We start from the raw sequence: 20,940 nt of genomic DNA on the forward strand, positions 1-20,940 counted from the left end.
GCGCTTGTAACGAGTGATCATTTGAGTAGCTGCCTGGCCACTCTCCTCTCACCTCTGCCATCAACAAGCCATTTTTGCCCAGATCATGTCTACATGCCTCAACACGCTGAGTTGCTGCCATGTGATTGGCTGATTAGATATTTGTGTTAACAAGCAATTGAGCAGGTATTCCTAATAAAGTGTCTTTTCAGTTTCCATTATGCTTCTCCTTGTGCTACCCTGTGTGTTCACCTGTGTTTCTGGACTAGCTTAACATTTTCCACTTTGCTTACTGCCTAAATAAACATTCATCTTTGACTGGATTTCAGCCTGCTGAGTCCTGCATTCAGCTCTGACGACACCAGCGCATACTTCAAAGACTCTTATTATGAAAGGCAGAGTAGGAAGAAGCCCTTCTCACATGTGTGTAGGAGAATTTGGATCCCCTCATCAAAACAACATTGCAATCGTGATGATGTCAGCAGCCTGCACTAACAGGGCATTAAAATCAAAATCACTGATGTAAAATATTTGGTTTTTACAATTTCCACAAATCAAAGCAGATGGAAATGAGTGAAAAGAATAAACGGCAGCAGGAGACGGGACAGAATACACGAATGTGTGAAACTGTGGTCTGTAAATGACAAATATTTGATGGAGGGGTCTTTACTGGCACAGAGCAGGACACAGACACACATGAGCATGCCAAACAGCATGCCCCCTCCAGCAGACTGCTGAGTGGACATCTGTCCTTTTGTACTGCAGTCTGCTGGGCTGACACACACACACACACACACACTGGATGAGGACATATGGCACAGATAGCTGGCTGATTCTCTCACATGTCCATTGCATCAGTTAGTGTCAGTAAATCAGCACAGTGACTCATCTCGCCTTCGGGAAGCAGAACTGCCGGCACAGCTTCTACCGGCTCACCTGAGCGTTGGTTTTCATCTCTGTGCCGTGCCACAGGGGAGGAGGAGCTAAGAAGGTTTCAACCACATCAGGGCATCAAACAGTTTGACCTAATCTACGAGGATTTGTCATTTTAAAAACAATGGATGTAGTTTTATTCAAGACCAAACTATACAGCAGTCATTTGTAGAGTACCAGCTGTCCCAGCCTCTGCTGAAAGAGTAATTATGTTTCTTGATTTGATGACTGAAGTGGATCTGGGCAAACAGGCCGATCTGCGGGTTTCAGCTGCCAAGTTTCCATCCAAATGTAGCATAAATTTAAACCCATTTCCAGAAAATGGGTAAAGAAAATGTGGACCATAGGACTGGGCACACTGAGAAAAGAAAAACTGAAGAAAGAAAAGGGGAAAAAGCTCCAGTCAAAACCTAAATTGACTGAAAGGTCACGCTATGAAGCCCTGATGTGGGTGAAACCTTCTTAGCTTCATGTCTCCTCCCCTTTGGCACGGCACAGAGATGAAAACAAACACTCAGGTGCGCAGCTCTGCTTCCCGAAGGCAACACGAGGAGAATGTGATGGAAGTTCGTCTATTTATACACTGCATTTGGCTTTTATATACATTTTCTGATCACAGTCAAAGTACCCGAGTGCGAATCAGAGCTGCAGGGAAAACAAGGAGCCTGCCTGGCATGATTCAAAAGGAAAAACCAACCAGACGAACACTACATGGCACCATCATCATCAAAGCAGGTCAGAGATGATGGCAGCTCTCCTGCATCGTACACACATCTGAGGCCTGGTGTGTGTGTGTGTGTGTGTGTGTGTGTGTGTGTTTACCTGGCTTTGCAGCTCGCTCTGCTGTCTCAGTCTCAGGTTCTCTGGAGTGTCGGCCACGATGGTGAATGATGTCTTGGGGTAATGTCTGAAATGAGACAGAGAGCATGGTCATGCATGAAAGGTGAAAGTTCATGACAGTAAACTACAGTTTGTTTGAAATGGTTCCCAGGAGAAAGCCTCTTCTCTCTAAAAAGAATATGGAAGCACATCTTAGGTTTGCAAAGTTGCGAACAAAGCAGAACACTTCTGGAACAATCTCATTAGGACAAACGAGAACAAACACACAATATCAGCAAACACCAGCTGTCCGCGAGGTGATGGTGGGGTGATGATTTGGGCACCTTGCAGTCACTGGGTTGACCCAGAACTCCTCTGTATAACAAAGTTTTCTAGAGTCTAGTGTGAGGCCGTCTGTCTGACAGATAAATCTTGGCTGAAACTGAGTCATGCAACAGGACAATGATCCCAGCACAGCAGCACATCTACAACAGAATGTCTGAAAAAGGAAAGAATCGGATAAGTGAAGCCAGATGAGCCAAAAAAATCCTGGATATGCTGCTTGCTACAGCACGCATGTTTTAGAAATCCTTAAAAAGTTTTGAGATTGACAATAATATCTGAATTACTCTGACAAAAGCCAATACTGCGTGACATTTAAACATCTTATTAAAGGTTTGCAATCTGCCTCATCAAACAGTCATGATGCTAATACAGAAAATTCACAATAATAAATATTTGAGTGCTTAGAAGCAGCAGAAATGCTGTAAACTCACCACTGACACATTTGCACCTTTTAATGATACATTTCTACTGAATGTGCTCGAAGCTGTTTGTTTATCCTCGATAGTCCTCACCTGTAGCTGTAACCACTCACATCTTTGTTTCTGTCACTGCGAAGAACATTTTTAATACAAATGTTGAGCCCACTTTAATAATATAGGCAATGGGCTGAAAAATGTCAGAGCCCTTTGTGTCCTGTGAGTCACCTCAATGAGTTAATGACCCACCAGGACGGTGACATTAGCAGAAACAATGACCCATTAAGAGGACGTAAAATTAAAAAGCAGCACTGTGCTATTACTCTAGTTATCTCACTTGACCTTTCCATCTCTTATTAATAGCCTTTGGTGCATTCATTTCTCCGTATCTAAGAACAGAGTTTGAATTTGAAGCTTTTGTCTGCAGGAACCCACAGCATGTAGGACAATGGATTTCAGTAACTACCGTATGAAGAGAGTGGATGGGAGACGGAGGTGGAAAACACTCCCACACACCACCTCCAACAACCTTTGAGGATATATTTTTAGTATAACTGGCGTTTAGCCCACAAAGAGAAACCCTCTGTGAGCTTTTAAGGATAGTTTTGTAAAGGAAGGACCAGTGAGCATAAATGTAGTGGTTTAAAATCTCAAATCGCCCTCAAAACCTCGAGCCTTCTCTTATCTATGTAATGTTTTATTGGAAGAACTCACCAAATCCCCCACAAAACAGAGATTTCACACTCCTACACTTGATATCAAAAGCTTCATGTAACAGCTTTTTCCTCAAACAAATCCTTGGACAGTTTCAACCAGCAAGTTTCTCTGTAAAGGTCATCGATCATCGACCTCGTTCCTCTTATTTGAAGGAATTCATGTTTTGGCTTGACTTAATTTTTAACATTTTCTTTGCTACTTTTATTCCTCATTTTGCATCTTTCATGATGAATGCTCTTCAAAAAACAGGATGTTATTTTTCTATGAAACCCTGAATATGTTTGTTGCTTCTGGATTCAAAATGCGATCCAGTGTCCCGGGGAGAAAAATGGTAGATGCTAATGTCACAAAAACTGGTATAACTAACAATCTGAGAGGGGAAACTAACAAATCCAAAAGCAACAAAATGGGAGAGACTGGTGCCCAAAGTCAGCTGGGATAGGCTCCAGGTCCTCAAAACCTAGTTGGACAAGTGGTTGCCCTCACTTCTATAACATTGGTGTTTTTTGGTGTCTGTATTGTTCTACTTTTAGTGACATACACAGTTCAATTCAAGAGGCTGGAGGGGTGATGGTGTCATTAGCTGTACAATGTCCTGGTTCATGTCCTGTTTGGTCCTTTAAGTTCTTGCTGATTCATTTAGTTTGCTGGTGTAGGCACTAAAATCTACTTGATTTTGTCATGGACCTTGAAATGTTAGTTTTTTGTTCTCATTTGTGTTTCTAGTTCTCATCTGTCTATGCCTCATTGTATTTGTACTTCCTGTCTTTGCCTCCTTTCCACATTATCAGCCCGACTTTAGCTGCTAAAACCTGTGACTCATTTCTCAATCAGCGTGTACCTATGTGTATAAATAACCTGGTCTTGGCTTCTTCCTTTGTCTCATAGGTTTTTTCCCCTACAGCTTTCATCATATGTAAGGCTTTTTTGTTGTTTGTTTTTGTGCCTTCATCCTCTCATGGTTTTGGTTAAAATATGCCCCTTCCCCTGCATGTTAAAAAATGTCAAAATGAGAAACTAACATATGCCCATGTTTGCTGCTTACTTCCTGTAATGGCACTAGTTCAACCATAACTGACATAAAAGCAGCTGTGACAGCGAGGTCTCCCTTTTGGAGCACTGATGAAACTCTGCATCCATATTTAAGAGAGGAAATGCTTTGATATTAAAAGCAACAAAAGAAAATAATTTTTTGGCAACTAATTATCAAAAATATCAACCATTTTCCAGAAAAATGGATGAATCAAAAGTTCTAGTTTGTGGCTTGTTTGAACTTCACTGAGTGACCTCGTGCCACCTGAAAGAAGCTCCCTCTAAACTGTTGACTGTCAGCAAACTGTCACAGCTGTCTCATGCTGATAGCTGCTGCTCAGCTCCAAGGCTCACTCGTGGAGCTGCTTTTGTAACGGTGACGCGCAGTGGGTGGAAGAAACCGAAACACGGCATGAAAAACGACACTCAGCACACAGAGAACCGAATCACGGACACAAAGGCCACGGGCAAACATGAGTCAGTTTGAGATGTCTAAGGACATTTCTGAAAGCTTTAACAACATTTTTTAGACTTAAACACTGCAGAGGAAGAACACGCCATCACAAACTCCAACTTAATCAACACCTCTGACAGTTTTACAAAATATATTAAACTAAGTTAAACTGAGCGTTTGATACAAACCCTGACTGTCCTGAACCTGATCACACACTCGACCCGCTGTAAAAATCACCGATTGAACACTGAGTAAACAAAACTACGTAACAATTATTTCTTCATAGATAACTTTGTGATTGTTGGTTGAACAGATCATTCAAGCTAACTTTTAAAACACAAGTTGAATCCTGACGTCTATTGAATATTTTGTTTTGTCTGACCAATGATCTAAAATTAAAATACAATAAAAAAGGTGAAATAAATGTGGTCAGTGTCAGCTCACATCAGGTTTCTACAAATCCAACTTGGAAAAAGTGGGTTAGCCATTTTAACTGCTTAAGCCTGACTATAATTGTTCTACATCTACAAACCACTTGGCAACCCACCATCACCACTTCATCCTTTTCATTTTCTGTCTAACTTAAAGTCATATTTGTGTTCATCAATGTCTTGATCTCACAATCAGTCAGCCAACACCAGATGTTAACCACTGCTCATGGTAATCCTCCACTGGCAATGGTGGTGCTGATAAACTCTTGCAGCTTTACTTGACATTTAATTATTCTCATTCTTATTATTATAATGTTTCCTTAAAGTTATTAAAACACTCTATAAAGGGAACAGCATTTTATTATGTGAAATCAAATTAAACAATCTGTTAGTGCAAAGATGAGTCTAATTTATGAAATCCAATGTCTGTTTTGCAGTTGGAAAATTTAGATCATAGCTACTACGAGATCAACTTCAGCCGAGATGAATCAGATTAAAGTGTGGAACATAGAGGCCCACATGTGACATGCTAACATGTTAAACCTGCTGGTTCCAGGAAGAAATAATATTTCTATTAGACTGGGGTAATTTTGTTAACAGTTTATAGTTATACAGACATTATATACATGTGTTTTTAGAGTATATACAAAAGATATAGGTTCCAGGTGAAGGGCCACAGCCTGCATTGTTTATAACAGTCAACAGAGGGCGACTCAATAGAAGTCAGACTGCAGAGAAATCAACTGGAAAATTACCCCAAGTCTCACTTCTCAGTTCTGATCTCAGTGAATATTGTCCTGATGAGTTTATCATGTCAACTGCTACTTTCAGGTCTTCTTGAATATAATGTGATGTTTGCTGTTGAAATTATCGTCAAATTTAGAGTAAAATGGATGATGAGGGGTGTGCTTTAAGGTGTGGCTGCTCCTCAGTGTCCAGTTTTCTCAGTCAGATCATATGCAACTGGTGTCCATGTTTTATATACAGTCTGTGGCAATACTGTGGTGCTTCACAAGAAGAGATACAGCCATAACAACATAAAGGTTGTCTCTACATTGAGTCCAGGTTTAGGTAATGTATCTGCTGTTGACTACAGCACCCTGTGAGCAGGCTGGAAACCCCGGAGGAGCCCAGCGACCAGTCGATCTCAGCTGCTGATTCAGAGAGAAGCCTCGTAACTCTCTTTGAGCGTGAGTGAATCATCGCTGCCACCAGCGTATTCAGCAGCTGAGTTTGACCACTTCAGCGAACTGTCCTTCACTCCTCTCTTCCTCCTACTTCACCTCTTTCTTCCTCCCACTCTCATTTTCTCACTCCTCTCCCACACACTCTCTCTCATATCCACATAGAGAGAGCCTGCTCCTGTGTTACACTCCTCACAGTTATAATGTAATTTTTAATTGAGTCCATCAGTAACTGAATCACAGATAATGTCTTGTGAATACTTTTATGCATGTTTCCTGTTTGTTTGCTATAAATTAAGTAGTTATACTAAACTGTTAAGTGATATTAGCACGCTTATTTTCCCCTCTGTGTTTCTGCGCTGTAGTTGAACAACATGAAAAGCATGTTGTTGAGTACTGAACAGCATCACTTTATTTCTGTGTCTCAGTTTAACCTTGTAATTACAGCATAACTGTGCTGTGGTCTGAACAGGGACATAAACAGTCATCATCATCTTTACTTAGTGGGCTGTCTCACTGTGTTTTCTTTACACTCAGAAGTGTAGCACCTGTATGAATCTAGAACAGCTGCACAAACCAACAAACAGGAGCATTATTTCAAACCAGTCACTGCTTCTGATTCTTCTCCTGTCATTTGATTTTCTTTGTCTTACTTTCTGTTTTGAAACTTCTGTGACATTTGAAGTCTTTGGCTCCATGACAGTACCGCACAGGATTTTCTTTTTGTTCGATTGTGTGTGTGCTTCAGAGCAACACCTCAGCTTTTTCAAGAATGCATTTAGTCCTCACATTGATCTACCAGATCCTTGGACTGGTGATCGTTTCTTTTTAAACAATTTCTTCCAATTTTTTCAATGTCCCAGTTTCTGAAGTCATTGTTACTCTGCTGACTTATCGGAGGGCCACACAGGAAGCAATTTCCTCGTTATGCATCACTTTGTTGCTTACAGTCAGTCGCTAGTACACATTCCAGGTTCTGGTTGCCTAGGTAACCCTATAATTTATTTACCACCGGCTCACAAATGAATCAGTGGTATTCTTCATTGTAACCAGCAGTTACACAATTTAACTTGGGAACCGCCCACTTCGTGTTACAAAGACGCTAACTACGTTCGACCGTACTGCTTCTATGGTTTCTGTTCACTAGACAGGAAGTAAGAGGTTTTAAGTAATGGCTTAATTACCTCCATGTTAAAAGCCTGTGGTATGTAACCTGTTAATGAAGAGACTGATCAAAATTAAAACTGAAGAATTACTTAACTGTGAGATGTCTTTGAGTGGTTTTGTAGGAATGGGGTCTAAAAGGTATGTTGATGGTTTAGAGGAAGACATTATTGAAGTTAAATTGAGCTCAGAAACATGTATAAGAGAGAAAAGAGTTAATAAAATTAATGTACTTAATGATATATCTACAACTGCTGTGACTTTTTTTTCCTCAAACGATTACAACAATTCATAAAGTCATTGTTATTTAAGATTAAAGGAATACTTGGCTCAATACTTGACTCTTTTTTTTTCTTTTTGAAAACAAACTTGTTCCTGTTGCTCCTGTCAGTGATGAATATTGAGATGTCCTCGCTTAACGAAGGGCAGTTAAAAAAGTATCAAACTATTTTTTCAGGCCACAAAAAGGTCAGTGCATGTTACCTTATATGGATCTATTTGAATATTTCTTATAACCCCTCCAGAGAGAAACATGCTTTCTGTAGGGGATTAGTTTGCGAGAATATACAATAAAAACTCAGTGTGAAGGCCAAGAACAGGCTCCAGGACATCACTGTAAGGCAAACGAATAATGCCTAAAGCTCTGGAAACATTGTTGTGTGTTTCACATCTGCTTCTTTATTAATAACACACACACACACACACACACACACACACACACAGGCGCACACACACACACACACACACACACACACAGGCACACACAGGTACACACACACACACAGGCACACACACACACACATTTCGGCATTAAGTTTCACTTCACCTGCTCCCGTATCTACTGGCAACCATGAATGCTTTGTTCATTTGGTGCAACCCAATCCTTTGAGACAAAGACTGGCTCTGTGGGATATCTTACACATACACACACACACACGCGTACACTTACACACACACAGCTTCTGGCTGGACAAGCAGCCCAGGACAAAAACTCTGTTTGTGTGAAGTCATTAACAGCCAGTGGACATCCAGACGCCTGCAGCAGACAAGCAGTCTGCTCTGTTCTTCACATAAGCTCTGCTTTTTAGTAACCAAGTAAAACAAAAACAAAGAAAACTAAAGATACTAATAAATAAACTTCCTATTCAGTAAAAACTGTGTTACCGTTTAGAATTCTGACTACTGACCACACTCTACTCCAGGGGTGTCAAACATAAGGCCCGGGGGCCAGAGTCAGCCTGGCAAAGAGTCCTATCCAGCCAACTGGACCTTTAATTATATTTTTAAATGTTTTACAGCTTTTCCTACTCATAAATACCGTTCATACACAACATAACTATGTACATGATAAACAATTAAATGACAGAAAACGTCTTTCATTTTAAACCATAAAAAAATCTGTTTTTTTTAATTATCTTTCAATTTCTCCACAGTAAAACAAATCAATTAAATGGATAAATAAACAATAAAATTGATATTTCTTGTTAATTAACAAACATTTTCCGCATAACCGTTTACACATTTTCTTTAACTGTATGTGACCTACGATCTGAAATGAGTTTGACATTACTGCTTTAATCATCCCTCACCCCACAGCTTCAAGAACACCTGTTAGATTTTGGGATCTACATCAGCTGCAGATAATTTGCGATACATGAAGTTTTTTGGTCATTTCAAACTCCACACTTTTATTTGATTGCACTATTCACTGTTCAAAATAATCCTTCTTTATCTGATACTGGGGCATGATGCAGCCCCTCAGCTCATCTTCCATCTAACTCGCTTTAGCTCCTGATTGGCTCTTCCTCACAAACAGGCTTTTCTAGCAGCAGGTGGGTGGAGCTTCTGAGATGGCTGTATCAGGGAAATCCCCTTTTTTCTCTGCAGAACTCAGGTGCAGTGATTTAGTGAAGTTTGGCAAGACCGGCCATGAGATAAAGGTGGAAATGGAGTGTTTCTCTCTCATTCACAGATACACAATTTTCAGGATAACAACAAACTACACACAGTGCTAAACAAACACTGAGGTGTTTGTGCCGCTCTCGTCTATGTAAGGACTAAAAATAATCTCTGCCACATAAAGAACACACACACACACACACACACACACACACACACACACACACACACACACAGTGTCCTTTAAACTGTTTCCAATAATACCCTCAGACACATCCTGCCTTTCTGTTACTGCTCAGTTAAGACACCACATTTACAGTACACTGGAGTGTGTGTGTGTGTGTGTGTGTGTGTGTGTGTGTGTGTGTGTGTGTGTGTGTGTCTGAGAGATGCAGTGGGTGTGTTGTGGATACAGATTTAGATTTACCATTGTCTATGATGTTGCAGTGGCATTTGCCAAGCGACAGTCTCACTCTCCCAGCAGCAGTGACGCACACGACTCTAACTCAGCATTCAGACACAGTGTGTTTGTGTGTCTGTGTGTGTTTGATCCCCAGAAAGAAACGCTACATCATGTTCTCACATTTAAACACAAGGACTGGAGGTTTATTTGTTGCACACACTTTTTTTAAAGTGTAATAGTTTCACAAGAAATGTTATTTGACGTCATCACACCAACATCTACACAAAAAGGTTTGCTTTCATTTATTGACTGGATTTACATATAAATCTCGGTCCTGTCGCACCGTTAAATAAAACTAAATGAGTATAGTCTGTGCTCTCAGAACGATGCCCCTTTTCCTTGAATAATCTACAGACTGAGCTGAAGTGTCAGGGATGGTTATCACAGCAAAGATTAGGTTGATTGAACATATTCTTGAGGTGTGATTACTCTTGAAACATGATATCTACTATTCTTTACTTGGACTTTCATCTGTGCAACATTGCAGAAATGAGGAACATCCTGTGAAAAAGTGAATCTACTGTAATTCTTTTAAATCGGGTGGTTGAGTGGGACCACACCCAGGAAACGAGTAAAACAGCAATGTTATCTCTCTGGACAAAACTGCTCCCCATAGCTATTCTCGTTTGGCTCTATTTTAATCCAGAATTTAAAATCCTTCTCTTCACATACAAAGTCCTGAACAATCAGGAATTATTCTTAAATTATATCTTAAAGCCTTCATAGTGTCATTTTATCCCAACAGAACTGCAGGCTTAGTTCAGGAGACAGACACCCTCGACCTCTGAGATTAGGGAGGACTTCTCAGGATGCACTGAGCACTTCTGCTCCACTCATCTTTTTCAATTCTGATATTTTATTTTATTACACCATTACATTTCGCCGTCCCTCTCCTGTAGTTTGTGTTTTTGTCCTGTTTCTCTTCTCCTAATCCCCTCTACCATCCAAGTGGTCACAGCAGATGGCTGCCTCTCCATGAACCTGGTTCTGCAGGAGATCTCTTCCTGTTCAATGAGAGCTCTTCCTCCCTACAATCACCAAGTGCCTGCTTACAGTTTATCATCTAATTATTGAAGTTTTCTCTCTAATATTGTCGGGTCTTTACATACAGCACAAAGAGAGCAGAGGACATAGCTGTTATTATGCCTGCTGTCACTGTAGGTCATCCAGGCTTTCTGCGTGATGAGGGTGAGGCAGAGTCCTCAGCTCCCCCCATCAACATCAACAACACAAACAACAAATGGACAGGTGGGCGGTGCCACGTGCTCACATACTGACAGGTTAGAAAAGAGAAACTGAAGTTTCTGTCAGAACACTTTTTTGTTCAGTGGAAGCGAGACAGAAGAAGAGGAAGAAGAGAGGGCAGGGTTGACGGCTGAATGTGTGTGCACGCTCGCCGGTCAGCCTGGCCTCGGTCCACCTTCCTGCTTAGGTGTTGATGAAACTCTCAGTGTGGGCTCAGGACAGACTTGGCTGCTGCAAACCTCGCTCAGTGTCCAGCAGCATAAAATATGCAACGCAGGGAAAATACTGTGCCTGCTGTACGGTGAATTACTGACTGCACAAAGTGGCACAGACGGGAAATGGAGAAGGTTTGGGTTCAAAGTAAACGTTGCAGCCAACATGTTTCTAAGGATGCAACTTTTACTTTGAAGGCAAACTGCCTCCCTTTCTAGTTTGTGCCACACTCAAGGTTTACAAGTGATCAGCTCCTTCTTTGCAACCCATTTAACCCAGCGAGAGCCACCAACCTCCACGAACCACTGCCAACCAGTTGGTGACTACACACGTTTCCCTAGCAACCAGCAGTTGTATCATGTCCAATATCGTGGATAACTCTGAGTAATGTGCGTATGATGTCACATGAGAAAGCTCAAGACACAAAATATCATAGCCAGAGTGCAGAGCTTCAAACGCTTCAGCCTGACAAACATTAAAGGAAGATAAAGATGTTATAAATGGATTTTCAATAATTAAAAACATTAAAACTCAGGTAAAAAAAAACCCATCAATATAAACATACGGTATATGTTACTTTCTTTCTTGTAGATTCCTGGAAAATCTTAAGTCAACATCAAACTAAATTAATGAAAATACTCTGAAAAATGCAAAACTTGAGGAGGAGGAACAGCAGTCCAACACTATAGATACAGAAACTCTCTCGCTCTCTCTCTCACACACACACACACACACACACACACACACACTCCTCTTCATTACATCCCAGTTCACACACATGTCACACTCTGAGGTGCTGCAGCGTCATCCTCCATAAACAGCTTCTCTCTGAGCTGGCTCGGCTCGGCTCGGCTCAGGTCTGAACGTCACAGCTGGTCTCATGTTGGGACCACCAGTAGCAGATCTACTAAAGGACTATTCCACTGATTTCAAACTCAGATATCCACATCCATGAAGCTATGGAAGAGCTTCACCTGACCGATATTTAAATAAATATTGAATATAATGAATATTAAATGAATATTTAACTTTAATCAATAAATGAAAAAACTCCAGCGGGCATGTTTCTGGCACATTGTGTGCTTTTGCACATATTTGATGCCACCAACCAGTAATGGCGGTCTCTGGTGGTCTCTGGGGTCAAGTACATGAGAAAGTGGGCTAAAATCAACTTGAACTAATAAATGATCACAAGCAAAAAGCAGTTTTCCAAAGCTTCCCAGTTTCAGGCTGAAACAGATATGCCTTTTACTAAAGTGATGAAAAACGATGCAACATTGTTCTGCTGTTAGAGCACGTTTGATAGCATCAGTGTCACTGACTCACTGTTGTAAGGCAGTTATTCACCCGCTAACATAGAAAGTGGAAGTACGAATAAAGATGGGGCATGGAGACTTAACGTATTTCAAAAGTCTCCCAAGAGACGAGGCTGTTTTTATTTTTTATTATTTAACTCACAATTGTGAAACTCAAAAGCGTCAAAATCAGGATGCATAAACAAAAAAATACATAACAGCATAGGAGCATGGTGGTACAGTGGTTAGCACTGTTGCATCACAGCAAGAAGGAATTGAACTCAGGACCTTCTTGCTGTGAGGCCATCCCACCAACAGGCCAGGGTCTTTATGTGTGGATCCCACAATCGTTTATATGTTTGTAAATCTGACAGTTCAACTGAGCACCGAACTGAGTGTCAGATTAGAATCGTGTGTCACAATAAGATGTATCACCTACTTCAGAAATTTGAGGGATAAAGGCTGAAATTGATCCCTGGATGAAATAAGATCCCAACATGCATGTAAGACTTTTGTTCTGTGTTGATTGTTGATTAAATGAGACAATTTTCATTTTGTTAGATATGCAGACTGAAGATGTACTAAACAGCCAATATAACAGCTGTTTTTGGCTCTGAGTTGGACTTTTGTGTTATGTATGATCACTAGAATGACAAAAATATCCTTTATGGTTGTGTAAATGAACCACAAAGTAAAAATCTTTAAATGGCTTTTTTTGGCATCCTGGGCAGAAATTTCTTTGGCTCTGAATAAAATCACTTTGGAAGGTTCCAAAATTCCTTTATTCAGTAAAAATCTGCATAAATTAGATAATAAATTGCATAAATATGAAATTCAACTTCAAGACTATTTGGAGGACGTTTAAATGTCAGCGATGTTTGTTGGCTTTTGGGAACCAAAGGAGCATTAGGACCCAGAAACAGATAATGGTGTCACTCAAAAACGGCAGACTGCCACGACCCGATGGACACATCATGTGTAAAGGTGATGGGCCAGCAGCTTTGACAAACTACCATTACTTCAACAGGCTGGCTTCATAAAGTTCCCCCATTGTGTCACTATTTAAATAGAGTTAAGCTGAATCCTCTGCTACAGTGGAGTGATAAAGCTGCTGAACCATAGCTTCTGTCGACTTCAGTTTAATTAGTTCACCTTCATTGCCACCATTTAACCACTCCTCATGGCTTTGTGTTGGTGGCAGGCCCAGATAAAAGGCCACGAGAAATGAGGGGAATTAATTCAGGCTGCGCTTATTTAAGTAAGAGATACTATCAGTCAGAAGATTTAATAGCAGCCTGTTGGGAAGATCCACAGCTGAGATTAGAATTAGTCTGAGTTTAACACTGAGGGCTACAGAGAAAGATGTAAAAAAGAACTAATGACGGATGATTTTAGCTTTTTCATTTTAGGAGAAATCACATATTAACACACACCAACACCACACACACTCCCTTGACCAATAAAATCACCACTAACATCATCAGTACTAACAGCACCACCACCAGCACACCAATATTACCGCCATTAGCACCAACAGCAACACCACATACACTACCTCCACCACTAACATCACCAGCAACATCATCAATACTAGCACCATCAATAATAATATCATCACTAACACAAACACTAGCAGCATCAACAGCAAAATCAGGAACCACTGTGCTCTACGACACTCTAAATGTCTCCTTTATTGAGTGACAGTAACCTTTAATGTTTAACGTTTTACCCTTTTGAAAGCTGATTAGAAGCAGCTCATGAGCTCTCTTCTAAATGGAGCGGTTTCTGTCATATTTCAGGCCTTCCTATAGAAAAAAATGACTTGGTTTGCAACAGAAGTCAGTGAGCGTGATCTCTTTTGACTGTAAACCTGGAAACTATTCTAATGGTCTTCACACCACGTCTCTATTGATGTATACTGAGGTGTCAAAACCCATCATTACAGGGGAAAGAGTTAAATCCTTCCAGTTCAGTGTTTTAGAGTTCTAACATGTGGCTTTCATGACAGAAATAACTAACTTTATTTTACCACTGTTTTATATGCAGTGTTACATTTTTCTGTAAGTTTTAAAATGTTTTTACCACCATTTTATCATCATCATATTTAATAGAGTCTCTAATTTGAAAAGGTAGCAGTCACAGGGATCATTTTGTGTGGAGGAAGAGTCATGTGATGTGTGAAACATCTGTCTTTATGTGATTGAACATCAGTGTTGGGACTAACGCATTATTAAGTAACGCGTTACAGTAACTACGTTATTATTGTGGTAACGAGCACGGTAACTAGTTATTATGCCAAAACCAGGAACGCGTTAACCGTTACTGGGATTTAGATAGGCTCGTTATTCGTTACTTCGTGTGGTGGCTATCGCGGAGCTTCCACAGATTCAGTAACATTAGCAAGTCGTGGAAGCCAGCAGGTGGATGAAGGAAGGGGAGGCAGGAGGAGCAGAGACCTGAGGTGGCCGCCGGTCCGAGTATCAGGTGAACTGAACTTCAGAAGTTATGACCTGCAGTCTATCTGGGTCAGATATAAACCAAGTTTAGGTGGAGTTTATTTTCGTTGTGCTGACTTTTTACAGTCAGTTACAATAACTCGTACTGCGTACTAGCTAGCATGACGGAGATTCTATACAGCTGGGTGGGTGCTATGATGTTACTGATGTTGAACTTTATTTTATTCATAAGGTTAGTTATTAGAGTTGCCAACCCCCTAAAAAACGGAATCGTCTCGTATTCAGAGAAAATATTACGTGTTTCGTATTGAGGTGAAAAGGAACAGTTTGTCCCGTAATTCATCTACAATGAAAAAGACACAAAGCTGGAGTTATTCTGTGTCTTTGCTGCACAGCTGCCTCTTCTCCTCTCATTCTCTCCCCCTCTCTCTCCTGTTTCTACTTCAATCATGAAACTGATCAATGATCAGCTGATCGGCTTTTCTCTCTTGTTTATTTATCGCCCACTTTGCACCAGAAAGAGGAAACCAGCAGATGTCACGTTAAACAACAGCAGCACGTTTAATCTTGATCAGCTGTTGTTAGAATTTATTTAATATTAATTTCTAGTATCAGCTGATGTTTGCTGGAGCCACAGCTGTAAAAGCTGCTGGTCATGATGGTTTGTATATCTGGTGAGAGGAAAACATGAAGATGAAACCAGGAGATGTCCTTACTGAATCATCAGAGCTGAACAGGTGATGGAGAAACAGGTTTACCTTTTAGGTGACATGAATGAGTTGAAGGGAAGTTATGAGCTGTTACTGAGAGACAAATAACACCAGGATCCTTTTCTAAGTAGCTGACAGCTGGTAACTGTGCAGGGGCGGGTCTAGCAAAGTTTTGCCAGGGGGGCAGGTAGGGCATTAACAGAGAAAGGTGGGCACAAAGATATACTTTTCTTTGTTATGTCATTTAAAATATCTAGCTTTTAATAAATAATTATCTGAATCTTACAACAAACGATTGATAGATTGATACATATATACCATCAGAACAGTGTACATCACTGTCACAACAGCGTTTGTTTTCATTCAAAGGCTTTATGATTTTTCCTATAATGGTGGGCGGTCTCTAGTCAAAATGCCGGGCCGATTTTTTTTTTTGTCCCAGTCCAGCTCTGTATGCAGCTCATCTGCAGTCTGGTGTTACCTACATCTTCCTATTCAGAAGGCAGAATTTCCAAGTTCTGAGTACAATCAAAAGCACCACGACTGCAGTTTTCATGTTGAATGTAAAAAGCGCACATGACGCTGTGACGTAGGCTAGAATCATGGCGGCGGTCAATGACGGTCCAGGCGTGGGATTTCTCTCGTGGAAATGTGCACATTATTTTTTCCTTTCTGTTGGTAGGTGGCACAGTGCACTTGTGGCAAGTAAGCAAGCTAGAAGACTGGCAGTCTGGCTGGGTATCCAGTTACGGAAGCAACACATTAACAAGAGAATTATGAGTAAAACCAAAGTTACTTTCCCTAGTAACTAGTTACTTTGAAAGTAACGAGTAACTTGAAGTAACTGAGTTACTTTTGATAGAAGTAACTAGTAATGTAACTAAGTTACTAATTTAAAGTAACTTACCCAACACTGGTGAACATACAGCTTGAAGCACTGTAGCTACCGTCGTGATACCCGTTATCGCCGGGCCAGCTAACACAAGGAAGTCTTGCTGTGTTGAACGTCCTTTGTAGTGCATCCCTCAGATTTTTGTAGTTCACTAAAAGCAAGTTAAGGCCTTTTTGCAACTAAAAGAAGTCTCAGCTTTCTTTATGTTGACCTAATGAGACCTTAGAAAATCTTTTTTTAATTGACAACAAAACTCTGCCTGACTCGGGTACACCAACACAGGATTAAGAATAAATGCATTGGTGAGAACCTGTGCTGGTTTCCTGATCGTTGATTCCTCTACCAATAAGTATAATAATCTTCCAGATCAAACTACCAACTCTAGTTTCCAGGCACATAACTCCTGCTTCTGCCTTCACCCACAGAGGAGCGGTCTGTGCCACAAAGTTTGGTGTAAAAGTTGCAGACAATCGCAGAAACTTAAAAAAATGTCCCCGTCATTGAGCGATACTGCTGTGTAGACAGGACCTTTGTCTCTGGTTCATGGAGATGAGTCTCAGTCAGCAAATGGTGGTGTTTTATATCTTTATTAAGAAGCTGACAAAAGACTACCCTGTCCTCAGTGGCTTTAACGCTACATCTTTATTATGCTGAGGAGAAAAGAGGAGAGGAGAGGAGGGAGGGAATAAAAGAAAGGAAACAGGAAAGAAAGAGTAAAAAGAACGAAACGTAAAGAAAATAAGCCGGACAGCAAGTGAAAAACAAAAGAACAAATCATGAAAAATGAAGATAAATCAAAATGAGATGGGATAAAAGGAAGAGGAAAAAGACAAAGCAAAGAGTGAAGAGAAAACATGTAGGTGAGGGAGGATAGGGAAATAGAGGGCAGGAAAAACAAACATAATACAACAAAAACTTAAAAAAATAAAAGAAGATATTTACGATTTTAACAGAGCAGAAAAAGAAAGTAAGAAAGAGAACAGTGAGTCTAACTCAGCCTCCTGAGAGCTTTTTACTCTCTTTGTATTGTGACACAGCTTCTGATGAAAGCACAACAACAACATAAACTGCAATGAATTCAGAGCTCCATCTCATCACAAGGCTGTGTATAGAGACAGAGCACTTCTAGCACCCGGACACTGTCTCTAGTCATCTCTCTTCACTGTCCCTCGTCTTTCTGTTCACTCATTCATGCGTAACGTTCTCAGCCGGCCTTCAATAGAGCCGTTGCTCATCCCTCTGTCCTCTCTTCCTCTAATTTTATTTCATGGTGATCGCTGAGCCTCCCAGTCGCCCTCTGCTTCTCTAATCCTTCACATTTCTATTGATTTATTTTCTTAAAACTGTCTCTAACTCGGTCTTTGTCTCGGTATCTGCCTCTCTTCTCCTCTGCCGTTCCCCTCCTCGTCCCGTCTCGGCAGACTCTTGGGTCGAACCATGAAAGATCAGATGGAGGGTTACATAAGTTTTGTTATATCTTTTCAACAGCTTCGTCTCTCAATGAACTGCACTGACGTCTCTGTTTCTCACAGTCGGATTTATTCTCCTCGCTCTCTTCTGCTTCTCTCTCTGAGCGACAGACTTGTTAGTTTGTGTCACAGCACTGAGCTCTCTGCCCTGTTTTCATGTGTATTGTGAATTTGTGCAGAAAACCCCAAGAGAAACACAGAAATTGAGAAAAAAAATTCTAAAAATACAGTAAAAAAAAAAAGTAAGTCCATCCTGTGTTTCGTTAGGCTGGAAAAGTTTGTGTAATGATGGAGCAAACTGGAACAGAGGACAAAAAGAGATCCGTGTGTAGCAAAGAGGAAACTGGTGAACTTTCTTCCAACATCAGTGACTCAAATGGTTCTTTTTCCAAGCTTTTATTTTGAATATAGTTACATTAAAACCCTGTTCAAGGACTTTAACGTGTCAAACATAACCGAATACCAAGTGAAAAAGAAACTTATAAAGTGGTTCAGTAGGTTTGAATCCACATGCTTTCGTGACTCCACCACCCCCACCTGGCTTCTAAAGTGGGCCTCATCACTGTGGGAGCTGGAAGCACTTCAGGAACACTTACATGGATAATTTTAAAAAGTTAAAAAGCGCCTACCACCTGCTCACGTTTGTGCAGAGCCATGACTGCACACCATGTGTCATCCAGAGAGTAAGGCCAGCATCTTCACCGTTTGATAAAAATCCGTGGTGGCCTAGAGGCCAAATACTAAAGGACCAGACTGCACATGTAGTATCATGGATGACATTAGCTGGTAAAGCAATTTGTATGAAAATGTAACCAGCTAGGTGTAAGTTGACTACACTGCATGAATCAGAAAATGATTCGTTCATAAAGTGAGCTGCTAAAGTAAATGTGAAAATGGCTTAACTCTGTCCACTGAGTACAGGAGTTTACTGCATGAGACAGCTTGGAGTTTGTCCACATTAGAAGGAATTAACCAGACAATAGACAACTTTTCATTATGTTCCAAAAAATGACACGATCCCTCCATGAGATGAATGTCCTGCTGATTAGTTTTCACCTGCTGACGGAGACAAACTACTTGATACTCAACTAAACTGCTACAGTTTTTTTAACCTTATGTTTAATTTTATTTTGCTATGTTTTATATTGCTACTGTTATTGTACGATTGTAAGGTTTTATGACTTAAATCAGCTTGCTTGTTCAAACAATCAGTTCAGGCATAGTCAATTATAAACCTTAAATATATGATAAAAAACATGTAATCTTCAGCCCGTGCTCAGTGAGTTAGTGCTAAGCTTTTGCACAAATAACATTATTAGATGTCGGTCGTTATTTGTCCCGTTCATGTGTTTGTGCCTTTCACTCTTTTAAAAAAAACACAAGCAGACTTGTAACACTTATTTAACTCTTGTAATCTGTGGTGCAGGTCTCTGCTCCTGCATTAAAGATTCCAGTGCACTCAAATTCAAAATTAATAATGCACAAACATCTAAAAACAGAGCAGTGAAGCTTTTAATAGATCTTAAAGGAAGCATTTCCTTCTGTGACCGATTTCTGCACAAACACCTGGAGGAGATGCTCATCATCTACCTGCTTACTCTGTAAACTCGGCTGTGCTGAATAAGATGCATGAATTAAACATAAATTGTCTCTGTTTTACTTTCATTTCCATCGCCTCGGTGAAGAAACAGAGACAGAAACGAACAGTATTTTCTCTCTGCACTGTGAGGAGCACAATAAGACTCGAGTATCTGGGTTATGTGGGCAGTTGCGTTACATAAGCACACAGTCTTAACTACAACAATCTGAGCTGATAAAAGACTGTTAAGATGCACACATGGAGAATAAATTGACTAATGTTAACATTAAATACATGCACGGATCAGAAACACTGATGAGAGGACGAGAGTGAATGAGAGCCGTCTTTTGGACTTCAGTGTGATCTGTTCCATGTGTCTTCCTGTTCAAAGGAGCAGCTGGTGTGCAGTGTTACATAACCAGCTTTGATTAATACTAATTTGCATAAAGGATCATTTAATTAAACAGAAATATCTCATGCAGGAAGATTCCTCCGACAAACACAGTCAGCAGACTGTTTCTGCTGCGATGTGCAGGAAATCCTGGAAGCGTGTCACTAATTTGGTCTTTAATCAACTGCAATATAATCTGAGATTGACTCAAAACATTTGAACAAGCCAAAACATTTGCATTTGGATAAGGGTTGTAAAATATCTCCACCTGAATCACTGAATTTTCACATAAATGTGTGATATTCTGAGACAACACACACACTGCCCGACCAGAAAAGTAAAAACCTGAATATAACTAAACAGGTGAGAACCTGCTGGTTGTTGTAAGTTCATTTTTTCCTGAGCCAGACATGAATATTTGAGGCAAAGTAAAATTTAACATTTTAACATAGAATCTGCAGTTTTGAAGTTCAAGCCCTATTTTTAAAATGTTCGTGTTTACGGCTGCTACAAAAATGGTTTTGGTCTCTGTGGAAAGTTTCCCTTTCACAACAATAGTTCTGAACTACAGCCACTTATACTGACAGCTGGACGCCAACACAGCTACAGCCAATCAGCCGAAGCCGAGACCTTTTAAATTCCCTGAACTCGACCACTACATCTTAAAAGGAATATTTGGACAAATAACACGGCTGGCTCTGAGGAGCAGCCCCTCCAAAAAGTTTGTGCTCCAATTTTAGTAAAAAGAAATTCTGATATTTTACATAGTAAGTAGTTTATGTATGTAGCACTTTTCAAGAATAAAACATGTAAAATGCTTTACAGTATTAATGAAATGAAATTATGTGATTAAA

General features: G+C 40.3%; 1 protein-coding gene across 2 annotated transcripts in view; it reads right to left on the minus strand.

Moving 5' to 3' along the window:
• nebl (nebulette) overlaps positions 1 to 20,940 on the minus strand; it is a 122,931-nt gene that overhangs the window by 84,904 nt on the left and 17,087 nt on the right. For both annotated transcript variants that reach the window (XM_039617192.1, XM_031740828.2), the window contains exon 3: positions 1,735 to 1,819. In XM_039617192.1, the coding sequence (XP_039473126.1) occupies positions 1,735 to 1,819 (85 nt within the window). The remainder of the gene's footprint in view (positions 1 to 1,734; positions 1,820 to 20,940) is intronic.

This window comes from Oreochromis aureus, linkage group 9 (genome assembly GCF_013358895.1).
Source record: "Oreochromis aureus strain Israel breed Guangdong linkage group 9, ZZ_aureus, whole genome shotgun sequence".
NCBI lineage: Eukaryota > Metazoa > Chordata > Actinopteri > Cichliformes > Cichlidae > Oreochromis > Oreochromis aureus.